Source organism: Nymphaea colorata, chromosome 8 (genome assembly GCF_008831285.2).
Source record: "Nymphaea colorata isolate Beijing-Zhang1983 chromosome 8, ASM883128v2, whole genome shotgun sequence".
Lineage (NCBI taxonomy): Eukaryota > Viridiplantae > Streptophyta > Magnoliopsida > Nymphaeales > Nymphaeaceae > Nymphaea > Nymphaea colorata.
Genome location: NC_045145.1, coordinates 18,853,504 through 18,872,389, shown reverse-complemented (window position 1 = coordinate 18,872,389; position 18,886 = coordinate 18,853,504). Strand labels below are relative to the sequence as shown.

The 18,886-nt window shown below is 38.6% G+C and overlaps 3 protein-coding genes across 6 annotated transcripts; all 3 read right to left on the bottom strand.

The window, feature by feature from the left end:
* Positions 1-920: 920 nt before the first annotated feature.
* On the bottom strand, positions 921-6,144 carry LOC116258884 (PHD finger protein ALFIN-LIKE 4-like). 4 transcript variants are annotated; one of them, XM_050079163.1, is made up of 7 exons: positions 5,985-6,137; positions 5,775-5,882; positions 5,519-5,615; positions 5,334-5,366; positions 4,267-4,495; positions 2,530-2,662; positions 921-2,460 (listed from the first exon to the last, which is right to left on the bottom strand). In XM_050079163.1, exons 3-7 carry the CDS (start codon positions 5,610-5,612, stop codon positions 2,200-2,202), a joined length of 750 nt encoding a protein of 249 aa, XP_049935120.1. In that variant the 5' UTR covers positions 5,613-5,615; positions 5,775-5,882; positions 5,985-6,137; the 3' UTR covers positions 921-2,199. The 4 variants fall into 4 exon arrangements, with proteins under 4 accessions (XP_049935120.1, XP_031492185.1, XP_049935119.1 ...); XM_031636325.2 differs by having other exon boundaries at positions 5,775-6,142; XM_050079162.1 differs by having other exon boundaries at positions 4,267-5,366; positions 5,985-6,140.
* A 1,415-nt stretch (positions 6,145-7,559) lies between these two features.
* LOC116259746 (uncharacterized protein At4g37920) lies at positions 7,560-11,820 on the bottom strand. Its single transcript, XM_031637670.2, has 6 exons — positions 11,398-11,820; positions 10,779-11,224; positions 10,086-10,254; positions 9,043-9,287; positions 8,399-8,586; positions 7,560-7,999 (listed from the first exon to the last, which is right to left on the bottom strand). Exons 1-6 carry the CDS (start codon positions 11,576-11,578, stop codon positions 7,840-7,842), a joined length of 1,389 nt encoding a protein of 462 aa, XP_031493530.1. The 5' UTR covers positions 11,579-11,820; the 3' UTR covers positions 7,560-7,839.
* A 1,202-nt stretch (positions 11,821-13,022) lies between these two features.
* LOC116259670 (uncharacterized) lies at positions 13,023-17,460 on the bottom strand. Its single transcript, XM_031637542.2, has 5 exons — positions 17,297-17,460; positions 16,795-16,960; positions 14,708-14,759; positions 14,502-14,568; positions 13,023-13,337 (listed from the first exon to the last, which is right to left on the bottom strand). The coding sequence occupies exons 2-5, from the start codon at positions 16,948-16,950 to the stop codon at positions 13,247-13,249; spliced, it is 366 nt and encodes a 121-aa protein (XP_031493402.1). The 5' UTR covers positions 16,951-16,960; positions 17,297-17,460; the 3' UTR covers positions 13,023-13,246.
* Positions 17,461-18,886: the final 1,426 nt, after the last annotated feature.

The following is an 18,886-nucleotide window of genomic DNA, read 5'->3' as shown; positions in this document are numbered from 1 at the left end:
AGATTACATTAACTTGTAAATGGTACACTTTTTCAATCAGACTAATTTGTTCGAAAACATTTATTTTTAATGAAAATGCATTAGAAAATAGATTAAAAGAAACTTGGATTGAACGAGGAAAACTTGATCCTCAGTTGTCTTTTGGTGAAGCCCAAGTTAAGGAAGGGGTGCGGGAGAAACATTCAGAAAAAGAAACTGACGCCTAATTCTTCTAAATCACAGCTTTCTACTTTATCATGACCGGTAGACAACAAGAAAGGGATTGTGAAGAGTAGCAAGTTTTTTAAAGCCTTTAAATCAAGACTCAATCCTACCATTCCTTTTCCTGTTATGGTTCTGTACTGTCCGGTCCCACATTCGTCGTTATTTGATAAGAAAAAGAAAAGGAAGACCCTTCTTTTACTTTCGAGTGGATCGGACTCTAATTAACCTAATCTTAAGCTTTTGTAGTATTTTCAAACAGCCGGTGGCCGGTGGTCTAGCTTAATTAACTAATTATACACTTGGCTGCGCTTTGTAAGACTTAGTATTTAGGCTATATGCAAGCTTGCGATGGAAAAATGAAAAGGTTTAAAAAATATAGAAGAATTGAAATCAGCGGACTGTTCGATGTTGCTGGACGACTAAAACTTACACTCAGTTGTTGAAAACACCATAAACAATTGCTAAAGACACCAGAAACCCTTGCTATACCATAAATCAACACTAGTACATCTCATGGCCGCTTGATGTCTTTTGAATTTGGATCAAAAACTGCTTCTTATCGTCCGTAAATGGAATAGAAAAAACGTGAAACAAAATTATAAGAAGAATGTTATTTGTAATTGTTGTTTCAGGCACAGGGAGACTATTATTAAACTCCCGTGCTTATTTCACCAATTTCACCTTGTTATGTCAATCTACCCCAAGTCGAACAGCCATACGGAAGCCACCATCATCATGATTTTTATTCATCGGTAGAAACACCAGAAGCAAAATATCGACACCAAATCTCGGACAAGGAAACAAAATACAATAAGTTCGGTTCTTCTACCACTTGAAACACGCCAAAGTAACAAATGCATCCGTGAATTGATCACTTTTCCGTGATGTTCAACATGCATGTGCGCCGGCAAGCGAAGCATCACACGGAAATCGAATCCCGTGAACAAGCAAAAGCTCAGACGTCGGCCAACTCCACCCTCCTACCTCGAGAAAAATCAAGAAAGCCTCTGTAATGTAAAAGGGAACAACTGCAACCTTTTCAGACATTGAGCTATCATTTTCATGGACCCGCTTGAGGACCCCATAATCCTTCTTTTTTCTCCCACTTGCCTGGATCTTTTCCAAGACATTTCTCTCCCTCTCTTTCTATGTGTGTGCTTGTCTGTGTACTAGGAACAGGGCATCACCATATTTCTAGTCCATCAAGATCATGAATTATACTGCCAGTGGAATTGTCAACCAGGAGGAACTCTTTCTCCTGCTAAATTAAGGTTCGGTGCGAGACAGGTTTGGGATACAGATGACAACTTTGAGCACCGTCCTTGTTGCTGGTATATTGATCACGTTGAGCAGACGGCTATCGACTCGTAAGGTTATTCTTGAAAGCAAGGATGGTGATGGATTTGTGTATTCCGCATATAACGTGGAAACTGTGGATTCCTTCACTCCATGAAGGTTGTTTGGATGCTTCGATACTCCGCCATTTCTGCCTCGATTGCGTGTGGCGAATCATAGTTAGTCACCATGGCATTTGCACTTCTAAGAATAGCGTCAGTCCAGAGCAGCAGCGGAGGTCGGAACAGTTGCTGCTAGTGCACTTGCAAGTTCTGACTGATATGTGGTGGTAGACGATTTAATTAGTTGGTCTCAATGTCATCCCAAGACCAGTACCTGCTGTTTGTCGTGTAGCCGAATGTGATGAAAAGCTCCGGATTCCACAGAATTGTTCCAATGTTTCCTGATCATTAGCCCACTGAAAGAGTAAAAAGGCTGGCGCCTTGTTCAGTATCCATATACCTAACATGTTGAAAAGCATAGAAGGGCATACAAACGTCTTCGTCAAGGAATACATAGCTGCACATGAAGTTCCAAAAACTAGACTGCACTATTCACTAGGGGAAGAGCGGAAGACAACGTGACGACCTTAACAGAAAAGTGAAAACTAGATGGTGTTAGTAGAGTTTGATAATATTAACATCTGTCGACTAGAATTTTTCATTGGCGGCCTCTCTTGCTGCTGCAAGAGGGGCACTTATATTGCTTAATGTGCTCAGCACGTGCAGGAGTGATCTTCACACATTTTCCGTGGAACCACCTCTCACAAATATCACAGCAGATCCAGAATTCATCAGCAGCATAATTCTCACCACATGCACCACAAAGTGTTTCTTCATGATCCTCTTCTTCTAGCTCCTCGTCCACTTCCTTTTGCTGCACTCCTTTAGGGTACTTGGTCTGAGATTCAGTCAAATGTGGCTGCGAAAGAGAAACAATGATGATTACCAATGCCAAACTTGGTAACAAGGAAAAGGACTCAAACTTTACCACTTTAGCATTTGGCTTCAATTTGTTGCTGCCATTGCTTGTGACTGATGATTTTTCCTTCACTAGCTGTGCAGTCCCTGTCACAACTTCAAATATGGTTGGGAGGTCATTTATCATATTGAAGAGTCTCCTCCTGCGTCACCAGAACTTATATTAAAACAACAGAACCCTAACAATGAAAATAACTCGAAGTTTGAAAAAAGTGATATACCAGAATATTTGTCAATATTAAAGAAGGTACTGTTTCTCATATATAGACATAGTACAGATCATGGCAAGAAACCCAAAAGCAATGACAAAGGAGGCAAATTTTTCATAGTTGAAACCAAAAGCAGACATTATGATTGCCCAGGAACTAATGCAAAACAATTCACTTATTGCACAAAATTGATCCGAGACAATTCACTTAATCAATTAGCTTCTAGGCTATAGCAAAGCTCAGACATGAAATTGGCACATGGACCAACAAATCACCAAAATCATACTTTCCACCATTCAGGAATTTGTTGCTAAATTCATTTCCTTACAAGTCAAAATACAAAAAATTGGAATCATTTTATGAAATGCACAGGTCTGCCAGTTGCACTCTGTTCCTATATGCACACAGAGGTCAAGCCAGGTCTGATGTACAAAGCCTTTGTTGTAACAAGTACAAGACTCAAGAGGACAAGTGGCATTCCAGCCACACCTAAGTAGTTCACTATTCTTTCAGTCTTTCAAACTCAGAGGTGTCTCCCAATATGCAAGGGCCATTTGAACCATAATTTCCCATGAGCCAGGCAGCCCATGTGCATTTCCCCTTAGTTTGCACATTCTGTATTCTGCATGCACACACCAAGAGCCCGTGCTTGACCTCCTTCACATAGGCTCAGCAACACATGCTAAGTGCATGTATTAATGCTCACATCTGCCTGCACTGCAAGCCAATAACAGGAACCAAGGCATGAATATACTCAAGATACTTGTTGCATAGGCTTCATCCTCAGGATCAAGATGGAGGGTCTCTAGCAGTAAGCTTACTGCTGTTGCCATTAAAAGTAGTTCCTCAATAGGTGTTTCTCACGTATTAGCTTGCAGACTAACCTGAAAGTTTGCCAACTCATGCACCAATGCAACACATTGTAATGAGCCAAAAGAAGATGCTCACGTTGAAAGAAGCTGTCAAGCTACCAACTATACCCACCACCTCTTCCAATGCAAGCTGCATGTAGGTGCAATACCTTCTGCTTAAATGTGTGACAGGGTGAAGCAACGTACTGCAAGTGTGAGTGAAAATGTAACTCCACGAACCAAAGTACTGGAAATGCAGGTGAAAAATGTTCATGCAAGCTCCATGCACAAAACTACATGGAAAAGATGAAGCTTCTTTGCTAATTAATCTTCAGAGATGGCAATAAAGATTAACATGATACACTGCATTACAAGTGTACCAATAAAGCACCATAAGCCAAAGGAAAGCACATAAAAAATGAGATAAAAATTTAGATGGGGATTAACAGAACATAAGACGGTCATAATCTCTATATTAACTTTGTAAACGTGCACCAATTAGAAGAAACAAAATATCACCAGAATTATATTTCTCTGCTAGGAAGCTTAAATGTTACACAACCCCTAAGAGAAAAAGAGACAATAGAGCATTGATCCAATATGTGACTTCAAAGATTGAAGGGAAACAGCATAGGTTCCAAGATTTTGGGTGCATACTTTTGTATGCAACAAAATGACTACAATTACCTGTCATTCTTATCGAACCCAAACCGAGCACCAAAATAGAATGCCACAGCAAGCAACCATGCATCACTGTGTACAGCAACAAGAGATAACCAGTCTTTCTCTTGCATTCCATCCCTCGCAAAATTGATGCCCAATGCAGGTTCTGGAAGCTCAGGCGGCACCTCCTCTGCAGGCAAGGTAACTTCCCATGTCTCGGAAGGAAATCCATACAAGCATAGATTTTCCTTCTCTGCATAGTTGTAAAACTCATCCAAACCCAATAAAATAAACAATTCTCTTCCTAAAAATAATCCACCACCACCACAAGAACAGTATCCAGAATAATATAAGGAAAAATAAGAATAGAGATGGTGATGAGAAGTGACAGCATGGAGCATAGTGGTGACCGCTACATCTACTACTAGTAAATTTACTTTCATTTTGCAAACCTATGTTACGACATCTTTGTAGAAAAAAAAAAAAGGAAAAGCACGAGAACTACAATCTGGTAGCACGCAATGAAAAAAATGATCCCTGAACTCAAATTTGAAGGTTTAGTCCCTTCCCCACAAGACAAAAAAAGGAAAACACCATTATATGCAAACTGCTCAGAAATTGGGAAAATAAGCTTCATTGAAACCTCAAAGAAAAAGAAGCTAACTGTTCCTATACAAAAGTGTTTCACATAATATGCACTTCGAAGTCTAAAATAACATGCAAGCATTGAGTGGATAAGGAGAAAAAAAGAAAAGGAACACATTCCATAACTTTTCAAATTTTGAGTTGCTATGAAAGACCACCAAAAAAAGAAAGAAAACGAAGTTTTGCAAATATGTCTACATAAAAAATAAAAATCTATGTGCCAAAAGAAAACAACAAGCCACTCGCAATGTAACTTAAAAACTCATGCAAGGAGAAAAATCATGATGCCACAGAATGGACAGTAAGAAGGGGAGCAGCAAAAACTCGTACAAAAGTCCAAAACAAGCACACCAACAAGCAAACCACACTGCGAATCAAAACTTGAAACTCAGAGAAACAAACAACAAGTCTGGAAAAAAAAATCAAAGCGACGAGAAGCTACTAACCTGGATCGCACTGCCGGTGGAAATCCTCCACCTCTGGAGAACAACACATAAAACAAAATTAAACGAATTAATGAAAAGCAGAAGAGCCAAAAACTAGTAGGTGTTACTTTCCTCAAGAAACACCGACAACCACGACAACAAAAGAGAGAAACTAAAAAGACATCCACAGAGAGAGGGAGAGAGACCGGTTGTGAGGGCCTTAATCAAAGCGGCCCTGCGTCCTTTGAAATCCCTGAAGACGTCCTCCACAGTTCGCGGGTTGTACGGAGTGGACTCCATTCACTTCTCCCAGTATTGCGGAAAGACAAAATAGACAAAGGAAAATGGAAAGAAGAAAGGAAGTAAGAAGCAAGCAGTTTCGCTCTCCCAATAAAGCTTCTAATAATAATGAACTAATGAAGTTATGATAACAGAAACGGAAAGAGAGAGAGAGAGAGAGACCACTCTATTGCCTTGCGCTACAATTGACAGTTGAGTTGGCTTTATTCTTCCCTCCTCCTTCTTCCTCTCTCTCACTCTCTCCCCCTCCTCTTCCTCGTTCACCTTCACCTTGTTTCTCCACCCGTTGGATTAATGGAGGCATGAACAGCAAGGTCAGCTATGCGTTAAGAAGACAAACAGTCGAATAAAAGTAACTGGCGGATTTAGTACCGTTCGCTGTCGGACGATACGAATAGGTAAAAAATTAATTAGATTTCACGAGGTCGAGAAGAATCCGCTGGGTCGCATCTGTCTCCTTCCGACTGGAACCGGAACGGTAGACAAGAAACAAAAGCAGCGTCCCGCCATCATCCCGCAGATGACATCGCGGAAGAATTGATAAATGTGCTCCCATTTTCCAAGGAGACTTTTGCAAAATACGGAACATATAGGAAAAATAAATGTATTAATTAGAAAAGGTGTAACATGGACTAATTGTTAAATGATCACTTAAATTTATATTGGAAATTATTTCAGATAAAATGTGAACGTCCCATTATTTTTATAAACAATTAACTCGATATAAATCATGTTTTACTTCAATTTATTTTTATAAAGAAATGATTTTTTTACTATCACAATTTTGATGCCATAAAAAAATTATATTTTTATTATTAAAATAAAAATGATTAACTTAATAGATGTTCCTCATCAAATCGGATTAAATTACAAAAAATATACTTTAATAATTATTTTAATGAGTTTGATTATTATCTCTTACCAAATTGGTTTAGTATTTACCAATTTCTCTAAGAAGATATTAATCCTCAAGCTGCTGCTTTGAATGTGTTTATGTTTTCTCCTACCATAGTTTCTGTTATTGCACATTTCGCTCTAGAACCGGGAGATTCCTCATTGGACAAACACGAGCCACTCTTGTTCCATTAGCCAAGTCTGAACTCTGAAGTCCTAATCTTCAACCAACTTGGGGGACACATATCGAAAAAAAAAATTTTAATATAAACTTGTCTGACTTGAGCATGTTTGTTTTCTTCATCAACATGTGATTAACTTCATCAACATCAACAGCATGTCTTCTTCTACCAACTTGAGCATGTTTGTTTTCTCTCTTTTCTACCTCGAGCTGGTTGCTTGCCAGGAGTGTAAAGCCCCTTGGTCTTCTCACACTTCCCATGCAAGATCGCTGAGGGACTTTTTAACATCCCACACAGTTTACCGAGCTGCTATTCCAATAAATTGTGCTACACGCTTCAGCTTAACAGATAATCAACCATTCTAAAACGATCAGATACCAAACTTCAAAGATAATCGACAGTTAAGTTTCTGGGTCGTCAGATCTCCTAATCTCCAAAGCAGCTCTAAACCTTTAGAACAGGAAGAAGGGAATGAAATTTGACCTCTTGATGCGCCTCAAAGATAAACAACAATTTTGTGTTAATTTAAGGTTTGCTAAATCCACCGGTTTCCTTATTGAGTATCACCATCTTTTTGCCTATTGAAATTTAGGGAATTTGAAATTTCATCTCTGACTGACCTTTAAGTAAACAGTTTTTTATATGTAGTTTTCTTTTTTCTTATCTTTCATCGCTTTTCCACACGTAAAAACACAGAGAGAAGCCATACTCGAAGATTTTAATCATGCTTCCTCCATGTTTAACCATGTACACGACTTTGATGAGAGAAACCAAAATCGACTCAAATGGGGAGTGGCATCCATAATCTGCGTTAGGCCAAAAAGTAATTCTGAATGTGGTCAAGATTGGCAAAGATGATTCGTCAGGGAGCTTCACTAATTTTCACGTTATGTTAAAGCAAGAAGTTTCCAAGTTCAAGCATTGTGCTCGCGCAAAAGAGAAAATTGCACTGGTGAATTGGCATAAATGGGAGATCAGCAAATGGACAAGTCCGACCATCGCTTTCGCAAACAGTAGATCAGATGATAAACGCAAGCTTTTGAAGACCCCTGGAGTTCTCCAATCCACCTTTCCTTGCATTTTCATGCCGATGTTGATTCTGTACCAGAAAATAATAGCACCTTCTATATGATTGAGACGTGGAGCTGCTTCTACATGAAGTTTTTCTCAACCATAATTTTCAGTTGCTCTAGTCTCTGCATGATCGTTGGGTTCATCAAATCCCTAGCCTCCCTGATGAGAGTGCCCTCTCTGCTGAAATGATATGCATCCACTACTGTCCGTATCCACGTATGCAATTTATCAGGGGTTCTGCAAATAAAAATTTGAAACGGAAACATCGAAGGCATGAGCAATGGATGAGAAGAACCAAAAACATATAACTAGTGTTACTACAGAATATCAGGTGAGGCAGAAAACATCTGGCTAGCCTAAATGGAAAGGGAAAACTCATAAGACCTCAACTTTTCCAAGACCTCTAAACCAAACTGCAAGCTCTGTTGGTATGCGATCAGGACAGCCCTAAACAGACATCACGCACAAAGCGGCTATTTTCTGGCAACATACCAGTAAGCCAACAAGATATACATCAGAATGGCTGCTAGCTAAGAGCTGATAATTTCAGAAAAGCAAAAGAACTGTATGGTGTGACTGAAAAGCTAATGATTTCACAAAAGCAAAGGAACTGCATAGTGTGTGCTCGAGACGTACGTGTAGAGGCAGTCTACATCGTTTCCTTCAAGTTCATCTCCTGGAGTAAAAGCATCTTTTAAAGCAGATAGTTGCTGTTTAGGGTCTTCTATTGTAAGGAGATACTTTAATATTCTGATTTCCTTTGGCACAAGCCTCTGAAGGTTCCCTCTTGCAGTAACATACAAGTGATACAATACATCTTTTACCTGAAAAAAAAGAAAAGAAAAAGAGGAACATGACAAATTGTCCAGGGTGAGTAACATATGTGATGCGCGTAACCTTAAGAAATTGTCAACTGTGGGGAGGAAGAAAGAAAAGTCAACCATAAGACGGATTCCACTGAAACAACATGATGGACAGAAACCAAAGCCAGATAAAATATACACTTTTATATAACTTACCAGTGAACACCAAAAATTAGACGGAAAGAACGATTCCAGCAAAATAAGAAATCAAAATGTTTTGGGTGCACAGGAAGCATGAATATTCGATTTGAAAAACAAAACGTGTGAATCTATAACATGCAGAGGTAGACTTACTATTACTTTGCTCCAGCAGAAAAAGCAGTAACACAGGATTCAAAATTATTGCAGTCCTATATTATATCAGTTAATATCCAAGCATGCAAATTTGGAGAAATATGAAATGAACATTTACCATACCTCATCCTTCATCATCGTTGACTCCTTGGCAGTAGACCATGCTTTAGTAAGCATCAATACTAATGCTGAATCAAGTTGGTTTTTTTCAGCCAAAGCATCAATCTTTTTGCATGCCTCACCCAAAGATGGTGAATTTAAGATCTCTTTGAACTTTAGTTCAGCAGCATCCAGAGCCTCAACACTTTCAGATGCATTATCGTATGCTTGTACGGCAGCTAAGCATGTAAGCCGCAGGTTGATGAGCCCTAATTCAATAAGCAGCATGTCATATGCTTAGTTCCTATTAATCATATTCATATCAATAAAAACTCCCTCAACTGAGCATGCTGCAATTGAGCTCCCCTTCTTTTCACTTTTACCAAATCAATTTCAATTTGACAAGGGCAGACAACATTTATGCTTATGAATTATTGTGTATGCCACAATCCTCAATTTTCATCCAACTAGTCAAGAAAAGAGGAAAAAGGGTCTCCATCAATGAATTAAACGATAACTAGGCAGCAGTAACTTCATAAACATCTTAAATGACTACCTTTCTTTCTCCTTGATATTCATGTAGGGTACAACCTGATGTCCTCATCATAATAGTGTTTGTATTCTCGTAAAAAAAATGCCAAAGTATCTTTAAAACAACACAAATGTTCTCACTTTTAAATCCCCCTCTAACATGAATGATATTTATCATATTTATCATATTTTCCAAAATAAAGCTGATGTCTGTCTTTCACTATGCTCAGATGTTCACCATTCCAACTGATGTCTGTCTTTCACTATGCTCAGATGTTCACCATTCCAAACGACCAAAATCCTTTTACATAAACATGGCTTAATCGGAGGCACTCATCAAGTAAGATAATAATAAATTTATGGCTGATCAAATGACATGCTAGATGCACAAGTTTGATTTTTCTTTAGCTCAACTTTCATCAGGAACTATTTTATGGGAATTCCCAGTTTCCGTTAATGGTTACAGACATGAGAACATGTAGGAGATGGAGCCCTTAAACAAAATGTGAAGTGCAAAATATTGTTTCGAACAATACCATCTTGCTCTTCAAGATTATCGTAATAGGATTCAGCAACTACGTGCATATGCTCAAAAAATTCTGCAGTAAAATCCTTCCGACGCTTGGCAACAATCGCATTTATCTCTGATGGCGTCTGTCTAACTAGAGAAAGAAGCTCGTTGTGCCTTTGCATGTCATCATTCACCTGAGCACATTGCATGTAAAACTGAATAAGAAAAGAATGTCTTAAGAAGGGTTTTTACTGAAAGAATCATTGACAAAACGATAAACACCCCAGTTGAAGGCAAAGAAAGACCATGCAGTTAACTGTTGAAGAATAATAGACTAATTCAAATTGACCTTGCAATAACGTAGACCCAGCCCAGATGTGAGGATTTCCAGCTTGTTGAAATTTTTAGCCTCAATGATTCTTTTGGTTATATAGATACATGGAATACTATGGACATTCGTTTACATTGAGGGTGTTCACCCAAGTCACTAGCAAGATATAACAAAGCCGTCCTGACATATACCGTTCTTCTTGCTAAGAGGCTCAACAAATATGCTAATACATATTATTCTTCCTAATTTTACAGTTGCAAGGGTTTGCTCCCTAAAAAAGCTAAAGACCAAGAAGAAACCAAGTGAATCGACAACAAACTTCACAAAACATTAACATGATAACAGCAAACAGAAAACCTTACAGTATAACCGTCAATCCACAATTACCTCTTTCAGCTTCCTCCCTAGTCTGTATAGCTTATGTTTCATGTCCGAATCGCTTTCAGCATCTGCTCGCGACTGACAACGGCGATAAAAATGAGGCCTGATGTCATCCCATTGCTTGCTGAAAGCTAGCAATCTCCTCCAGTCTGCTGTAGTGGGCTTGTCAACCATGAACACTTCAATTAGCTTATCACATACTCTAATCATCTTCTCGTCGACGGAAGAATCGGAATCTCCATGCTCCCCAAATTCAGCTTGCTCGTTATCGCTATTACCATGTTCATTAAACTCCTTCTCGAGTTCTGCAACATCATTAGAATGTGAACCAGATGGCTCTCCGTCCTTTGAACTTGTTGTTGGTGCTGGTGCTGCTGCCGTGTCATCAGAAACCGCCTGAAGACATGATCGACGCATGAAAACGGATCCATCCAGCGGAAACGAACACGAACCTGGCACCAGCCAGCCACAAACCCAAAAGAATCTGGATAAGCAAAAGATAAAGCCAACTACCATTCATCTAAATTATGGTCAATTGGGGAATTATAGCCAGAGTAAATGAGGGAGAGCACAACAGAAGATGTTACAGTATCCCACGAGAAAGAACGAGCGAGTCAACAAATACCTATTATTTTGGCGGAGACGAAACGAGGAGAGTTACTCTTGAAAGACAAAGGTAAGATGGTAGCAGCAGGAAGATGGAGAGAAGACCTATGGGGTAAGAAGGGGACGGCGGTGGGCTTGGGAGGCGACGGCGAGTAGAAGGGAAGAAAGAGGAAGGTAGAGGATGCCCCCTGCGCTCCCATGGTGAACGGGAGAAGCGCGCTTGGGAGACGGATGATGACGGTAGAGATCGATGAAGGCCGCTCTGCCGCCTTCTACTTCTAAAGATCGGCGAGGCACGCGCAGAACAAGACCGCAGAGTCAGTCTTCAGGGCCAGTAGTGGTGGTGCAGTAGTGAACTAGTGATGCCGGGAAGCAAATATCCCGCTGCTGCCGGGCAGGCAGTTCCATCTGCTCCTAGACTAGGTCTTAAATATCGTGAGTCTCTAACGTCTCCATAGCCTAGTTTTGACAAAGCCTATATAACGGCGAAAGTTTGTTGTTTCCAGTATGTAAACTCACGCCCCGCGGCTAGCAGACTCACGCTAGTATAGTTATGCGTCGGTCACGAAAGTCTGATTGTCAGAAATTCTTGTGGGTCTTATTTTTGTGTGCTGTAATTAGTGGATACACAATACTTATCCATAATATTCTAGTTGATGAGTATAATATCCACAATATTCTAGTTAATGAGCATACTGTTCTTCACCCAAGTTTCAAAACCCAAACTTTCTTCACCCAAGTTTGAAAACCCAATTTCAAAACAGTCTCTTACCTCTGAAGTGGAGGAAAAGAAGAAGTGCTTCGATCTTTAAGATATCTCCAATATACCGACTCACCATCCAAGTATTACCTTTTTTTATATGTTAACGAGAAGGAACATCTTTTAGAAATTATTTTGACCATTCTTATAGAAAGAAAAGGTTCCTTGCAAAGTTGCAATATCTCGAGAGTTTTCTCCCTCTCTCCAATGTCATTATAAGCCCAAAATTCTGGCTAATAACTGGGTTCAGGAATGCAGCTCGTGCTATCAAAGAGGTCGAGGCCTAAATCTGCAGATGGCTCTGATTCAGATATGCTACATATATAAAGAGTTTGAGCAAAATTGGATTTGGAAAGTAACAATTTACAAAACCGTCGTCCTGAACTCGATCCGTTTCCACTCCTCGGAAGATATTTTGCTAGTCGGAGGCGCAAGCCAAACTGGTAGCTAGATGATTTGAAACATTTTTAGTTGGACGGTCTCTATAGCGAGCAACCTTCTGGTTAAAAAAGAAATTTGGTTTCCAAGGAAAATCCTGAAAAAAAAATTTAGAAAATGCACGAAAAGTACCGACATTGGAAATGCTTAATGTTTTCGCGATGAGATCAAAATAATGGGGATAAGGTTTAAGCTCAAATTTAAGTTTTTGATAGCTTTTCTGGATTATCGCAAGCTTTCGAGCTGAGAAAGTGAAGTCCCCATGACTGTGATTGTCGGACAACAGGCTTACTGGCTTAGACCAGCCGCTGTCACAGGCGACAGGACCTCCCGTTCCACGTGAGTTTGTAAACCGTAAAGAGGCATAAAAATGTGCTTGCAAAAGCATGAGAACGGATATTTCAGACATGCCCACAGATTCATCGTTGGTTCTTCTTAGACCAGCATCAATAGCAATAAGGCACATGAACTTAGGAGACAGCAGCAGAACCTTGCAAAGGTACAAGTTTGCATCACCAAAAATGGTTTAATACTTTAATTGCTACAAGTGGTAAAATAATCATTCCAAGGAAAAAGCCTACAAACATTTAACCTACTCCTCAAAGCATGACGACAGCCAAATACATTTCGCTTCAGAAAGGCATGAATTCACTTTCACGAGCGTGTCAATTCAATACCGCTTGGCTTTCAACTCAGCTTTGCCATGAATCATGCCAGACAGCTTATTTATCTCGTAAAGAAACACCATTGAGAACAGGAAGCTGCATTGAAATATACAATAGAACCAGAATAAGTCAATGCTGCTATCAGAAACCCACCAAACTAAATATTTGCAGATTTCTTTTAAAATGGGATGAGCAGAGACCAAACAAAAACCTCATGTTAGTAACCCGAGATTAGCCAAGTGAATTGGAAAACTCAATTCAAAGGCATTTATTCTTATGGAAGTCCCTTATAAGAAATTCAGTTAATGGAGTGTTCAGTTTGGCACTAGACATGAATGCAGAGTAATCATGTTTTTGGTGCAATTTTTGTAAATATACAAAAAATCAAGCTTGATGATCATAAAGACAACATGCTTCATAATGCTGTATTATATTAGAGCATCATATATGCCAAACATGCCAATCCAGTAAGAGAAGAGAAAAACTAAGCTCAAAGCATAAAAACATAGTCTGACAACTAAAGACGGGAAGAAGAATTGGTCTTGGAAGATCAAAGAATAGAAACACACCAGCAATTAAGACCTATCATCTATCAACTAAGAAGCCAACAGATATCCTGGATGGCCTTTTTGAAGTAAAATTTAAACAGAGAGAGTTTGCGATCAACCTCATTTGCATTTTCATAATCATGACCTTTAAATGATTGAAGTAATACTAATTGGGCGCAGAAACTGAACCCTCAAGGTAGGACTTTAGGACAAATTAAAGTTTGGGTAGTAGGTGCTTCAGTTGCTACTGATACTAATATGCCAAAGAGAAACAAATTATTCTTCAGAAGAAGTAACTCCATATATTCTTTATCTCCATCTGCTCAAGCACAGATTTTCATTTTCCTGGAGCACTGTTTGATGGATTTGGAGTTGATATTGCCAGCCTATTATGTTTTTCCTACCAGTTATTATGGTCCAAAGAGTCCTTACGTTTGGGAGTTTCCCCTCGATGGCATCATATCTTGAAAATTTCATGATCGAGAGCTTGTTGAGGTTAGGTACTAGATAATTCATGGAAGTGGAGAGAACTTGAAAAGACAAGCGCTTATAGTTAAAACAACGGGATAATGCTAGAAGTACATAAATTTTTCTGTCCCTGTAACCTGTGCAATATGCTAATCAGATTATCAGTTAAGAAGAAAAATAGAAAACCCTGGACTACTTGTCCTAACACATGCCATGAAAAGAAATAATGACGACACGGAATTACCATGTTGTAATACAAACACGATGAACAGTTCCAGCAGCAACAAGTGCAACGAACTCTGCTAGTATGACTGCAAAACCGTTCAAATTTTCAGATTATGACTGCAAAACCGTTCAAATTTTCAGATTATGACTGCAAAACCATTCAAATTTTTCAGATTACTATAATAGAGAAAGAAAAAGAGAAATATGTGAGGCAAAGCAACCTACCAGCACCCCATCCAGTTCGAACACCACATGATTCCTGAAAATTCCCAATGAACTGCAAGACATACAAACAAAGCAACTTGAATGCCAATGTACGAGCAACCACACAAATTTCAGCATTGAGCTTGCCAAAAAATATTGAAAAATTGGAAATAGAACAAACTTTTATACAATGCATGTAATGCAGATATTCCATCAACTTCGAAAGGATCACATGAACAAGGTGAAAGAAGCAGAGAATGATGCAAAAATGCAAGAATTGCCATGTAAATGGTGTTTATTACTTTTGGTGGAATTGAAAACTCTATAGTCTACATGCACATTTGTGGTCAAAACATTAACACAAGCTTTTCTTAACATGAAAAATTGGTTGCACAATATGCATGTAAAATACATGTGAGTTGTTGATCTTAAATATTATAAAAAGCAAGTGCAAACACTCACAATTTTTGCTTTAAACAAATTTTAAAATTCAGATATGTAGCATACATTGAAGAGACACACACTTACTGCAGAGGAAGAGCATCAATTACTAATAGCAGCAGATAATGCATCTCTTGAACATACATAAGTAAATTTTATGATAAATTAGACCACAATGCCATGTTATATAGTTATAATAAGTCAAGATACACATTTTATAACATTACTAAAATGACATGGCAAGCCTTGCACCAGATACACTGAGTCATCATAAATAACAAGAAAAACTTGAGATTCAAAAATTTTGAGATAAACTTATAAAAGGAGGAGAAAAACTATGCACTTTTTTATATCAAGAAATTTACATTAACTTAATTCTATGATTTGTAGCCCAAAGATTCTCAATTTTTTGCAAAAGCAAAAGCTAACAGGACACTTGCTCTCGTTACATCTCCCAGTATCTGTAGCTAGATTTTTCCTCCAGACACTGGTTGCCAGTCTTCAAAGAGTTTCTTAGTATCCACCTGCAAATCCCCGCTCAAATCAATTCTTTTTCTTGGCCTTCCAGTAAGTATGTTATCTATAAACCCATAGTCAAACAGTGAGACGAAGGCGGTATCCCAACTTCAGAACATTTTTTATTTATGATACTCTTAGTAGCAAACTTCCAGAAAACAGGCATTGGTTAGATGAAACTAGCCTATCCACAAGGCATTGATAGACTAAGTTTTAAATGGTCAATTTTCCTTTCCTCGTGATCGATCGATTCATGGATAAAACAGTCAATGAAACCATCGAGATATTTTTTCAGCTTGCAATTCCAGGGTACAACTAGTTGTTCTTCCATTTACAAGTTCATTGAAGCAACAACCTTTTGTTCATAAGCTGTTCTTCCAGCATTAAAACAACTTGCAGAACTGATGCTATCATTGGTTGTGGACATGGTCCTCTGTAACTGGAAGCATCCATAGCATTATATTTTCAGAAAATTAAAACTTCAGGTTCTTCATCTAACTGAGCAACACTGATTATATTTATTAATAAGAAACTAACTAGTCAATGTTTTACCAAGCTATTCTACCATCTGGAATTGAAACCTTGGTTATTGGAGTATAATGAAACTGTCTAAAGATCGAAATTCATGACAGACATAGAAACTACATCATTCTCTGTCAAGAACCCATGACATTATATGTCAGAAAATTAAAGCAGCAGGTTCTTCTTTTAACTGAGGCATGTTGATAATTAGTAAGAAACTAGTAATTGCAGTTACCAAGCTATTCTGCCATCTAAAATTGAAAGCTTGGTTATGAGATGATCATGATACTGTCAGAAGATTTAAATTCATGACTGACACCAAAATCACATCAGCTATCGTGTTCAATAAGATTGCCAAGTTTCTGCTAGTCATAAATGGAAAGTTCCTTAAAACCGGTTCCTGTTTCGCAATCTTACCTCACGATCAGGATAATCGGGTGAATCCCGAGAAATTATTTGACAGAAATGCATGCATAAATTCATTTTCAATGCAATCCTTGAACAATCGACATCATTTCCTCTTATTAGTAGAAAAAAAAAAACACTTACGCAAGTTCCTTCACAAGTTTAAGGAGAACATTTCTTAAGATGACTAAAAGGATGAAACCAGAAAAGCCTTAGATGAATACTGTTAGCAAGACAAGGAATAGGATGGAACTCATAAATCCTCCAAGTATCGTCAACAACTCCGACGAGGCCAGTTTTCCTCTATACATCTCCTGCAGTGACAGCATCACGGTGAAGAGGAAGAAGGAAGATAGCATGGAGTTCGTTGAACTTGCCATAGTCACCGAACTGCAAATTCATTACCGAAAACAATCAATTAAATCATATATATGGAACAGGATACTCTGCCATCAAAACATAGAGGCGAGAAGTGTAGTCTCTAACAGACTTCTTTAACATAAGATGCAAAAATTCAGCATTTCATCTTCGTAATCAACCATAGAAACGAAACATCAATACGAAATTCAGTGGGGTCCTGTTTGTGATGGTACGACCAATCTAATTCAGCATCTCATCACAATAAAAAGGGAAAACAAGTTGCATCCTTTTAGATCTGAGACATTGACATGGTTGCAGCGTCACATAAGGGGTAGCACGAGAGAGACAAGGAGCGAGGGTGCCTACCTTTCTTCCACCACCTCCTCTTCCTTCTTCTTCTAGTTTGTCTTCTGAGAGAGAGAGAGAGAGAGAGAGAGAGAGAGGTCTTAGGGCTTCACGCCTGCAAACGTGCCCTGTCCCCTCCCACTCTCCCTCCCCCTGTTTCCACGCGTGGGGGGAAATTTCGTTGGTTTGGGTTTGAGTGGATATCGGATCGACCCAGACCCCATCACTAGAATTTAAGATTTTTGGGGAAATTTATTTTCCGGATCCCAATTTTACTAATTTTAAAGAAAAACAACTTTAATGGTCTTATATAACAAAATCCATATTCACGAAAGCTGTTAAATAAAATTCTGTGTTAACTTGAGAGTCGAAGAGGTAAATTATATTTTTTCAATATTACAGTTTACCATCAAATTACACTCTCAGTATTTCAGCGAGAAAAAAAAAATTGCGTCATTACAAGGTTATAATTTTTTCTCCAATTATAGGCAAAGGGTAGAACCCAAATAAAAATTTGTCTGCAGTTTATCATGTTCATATTGATTTGATTTTATAGCTTATTAAATTCAACCCACCTGTACCCGTCACAGATCCATCTCTCAAGTTTGGGATGTTGAACCTCTCATCCTTTTTTGTTTTGTTTAGTAGCAATTTGCCTTAGCTCATCTTTTTAGTGAGATGAGTAGGGCTTTCAGTTTAATGTCTCACACTTTTCCGGCTTTGTCATCCTGCTTTATCATTTATATCTCTCTTAGTTTGGCTGACGTAAAATGTTTTCTATAAATCCTTTTTATGTTCATTCATATCAACTCATACATACAATATCAAAGTAAATCAAACTTGGTTCAATATGTTTGGTGAGCAGGAGGAGTGTTTTCATTTTACCACCTAATATAAGAGTGGAAACCCCAACTTTTTACCATCCGCTTATGTTACCAAGCTTGATTTCGGTGCATCGGGGTACTTTTATTATACTACAACTTGCATATCAGTATCCTCATTCTCCTTCATCTCCTTTTGTAGCATATGAAGTTGACAATCATAAGCTTGAAACAAAGGCTGGCTGCCTATCAATCTCTGTTTTGTTCATTGCACCAACTCTCTCAGAAACCTGGTGACTAATTATAACAACGACATCAAAAAGTATCTCTTCTCCCTTTCTTCTCATTTTGTAGCACATGAAGTTAACACTATATATGGTTGAAAAAAAGGCTGGCTGCCTACCAGCCTCTACTCCGTTCATTACACCAACCCTTTCATGAACCCTAGTGACTAAGTATGACAATCGCTACCAGCCTCTACTCCGTTCATTACACCAACCCTTTCATGAACCCCAGTGACTAAGTATGACAATGGCATCAAAGAGAGAGATGCAACAAAAAGGAAGAAGAAGAGGTCAAAGATCCCAAGCACCAAATGCAACTAAAAAAAAATGAAGATAGCTGATGAGACACTCAACAAAAGAAAAACCAACATTCTAGCTAAGAAAATGGCTTTAAAGAGTAGAGGGGGCATCTTTTCAAGAAAAGGACTACCCACTGGACCTCATGGAGCTAGTTGCCTTCCATGATTAAGGATGTTGGTATAGGTCAAACAAATGGCAATAGGAAA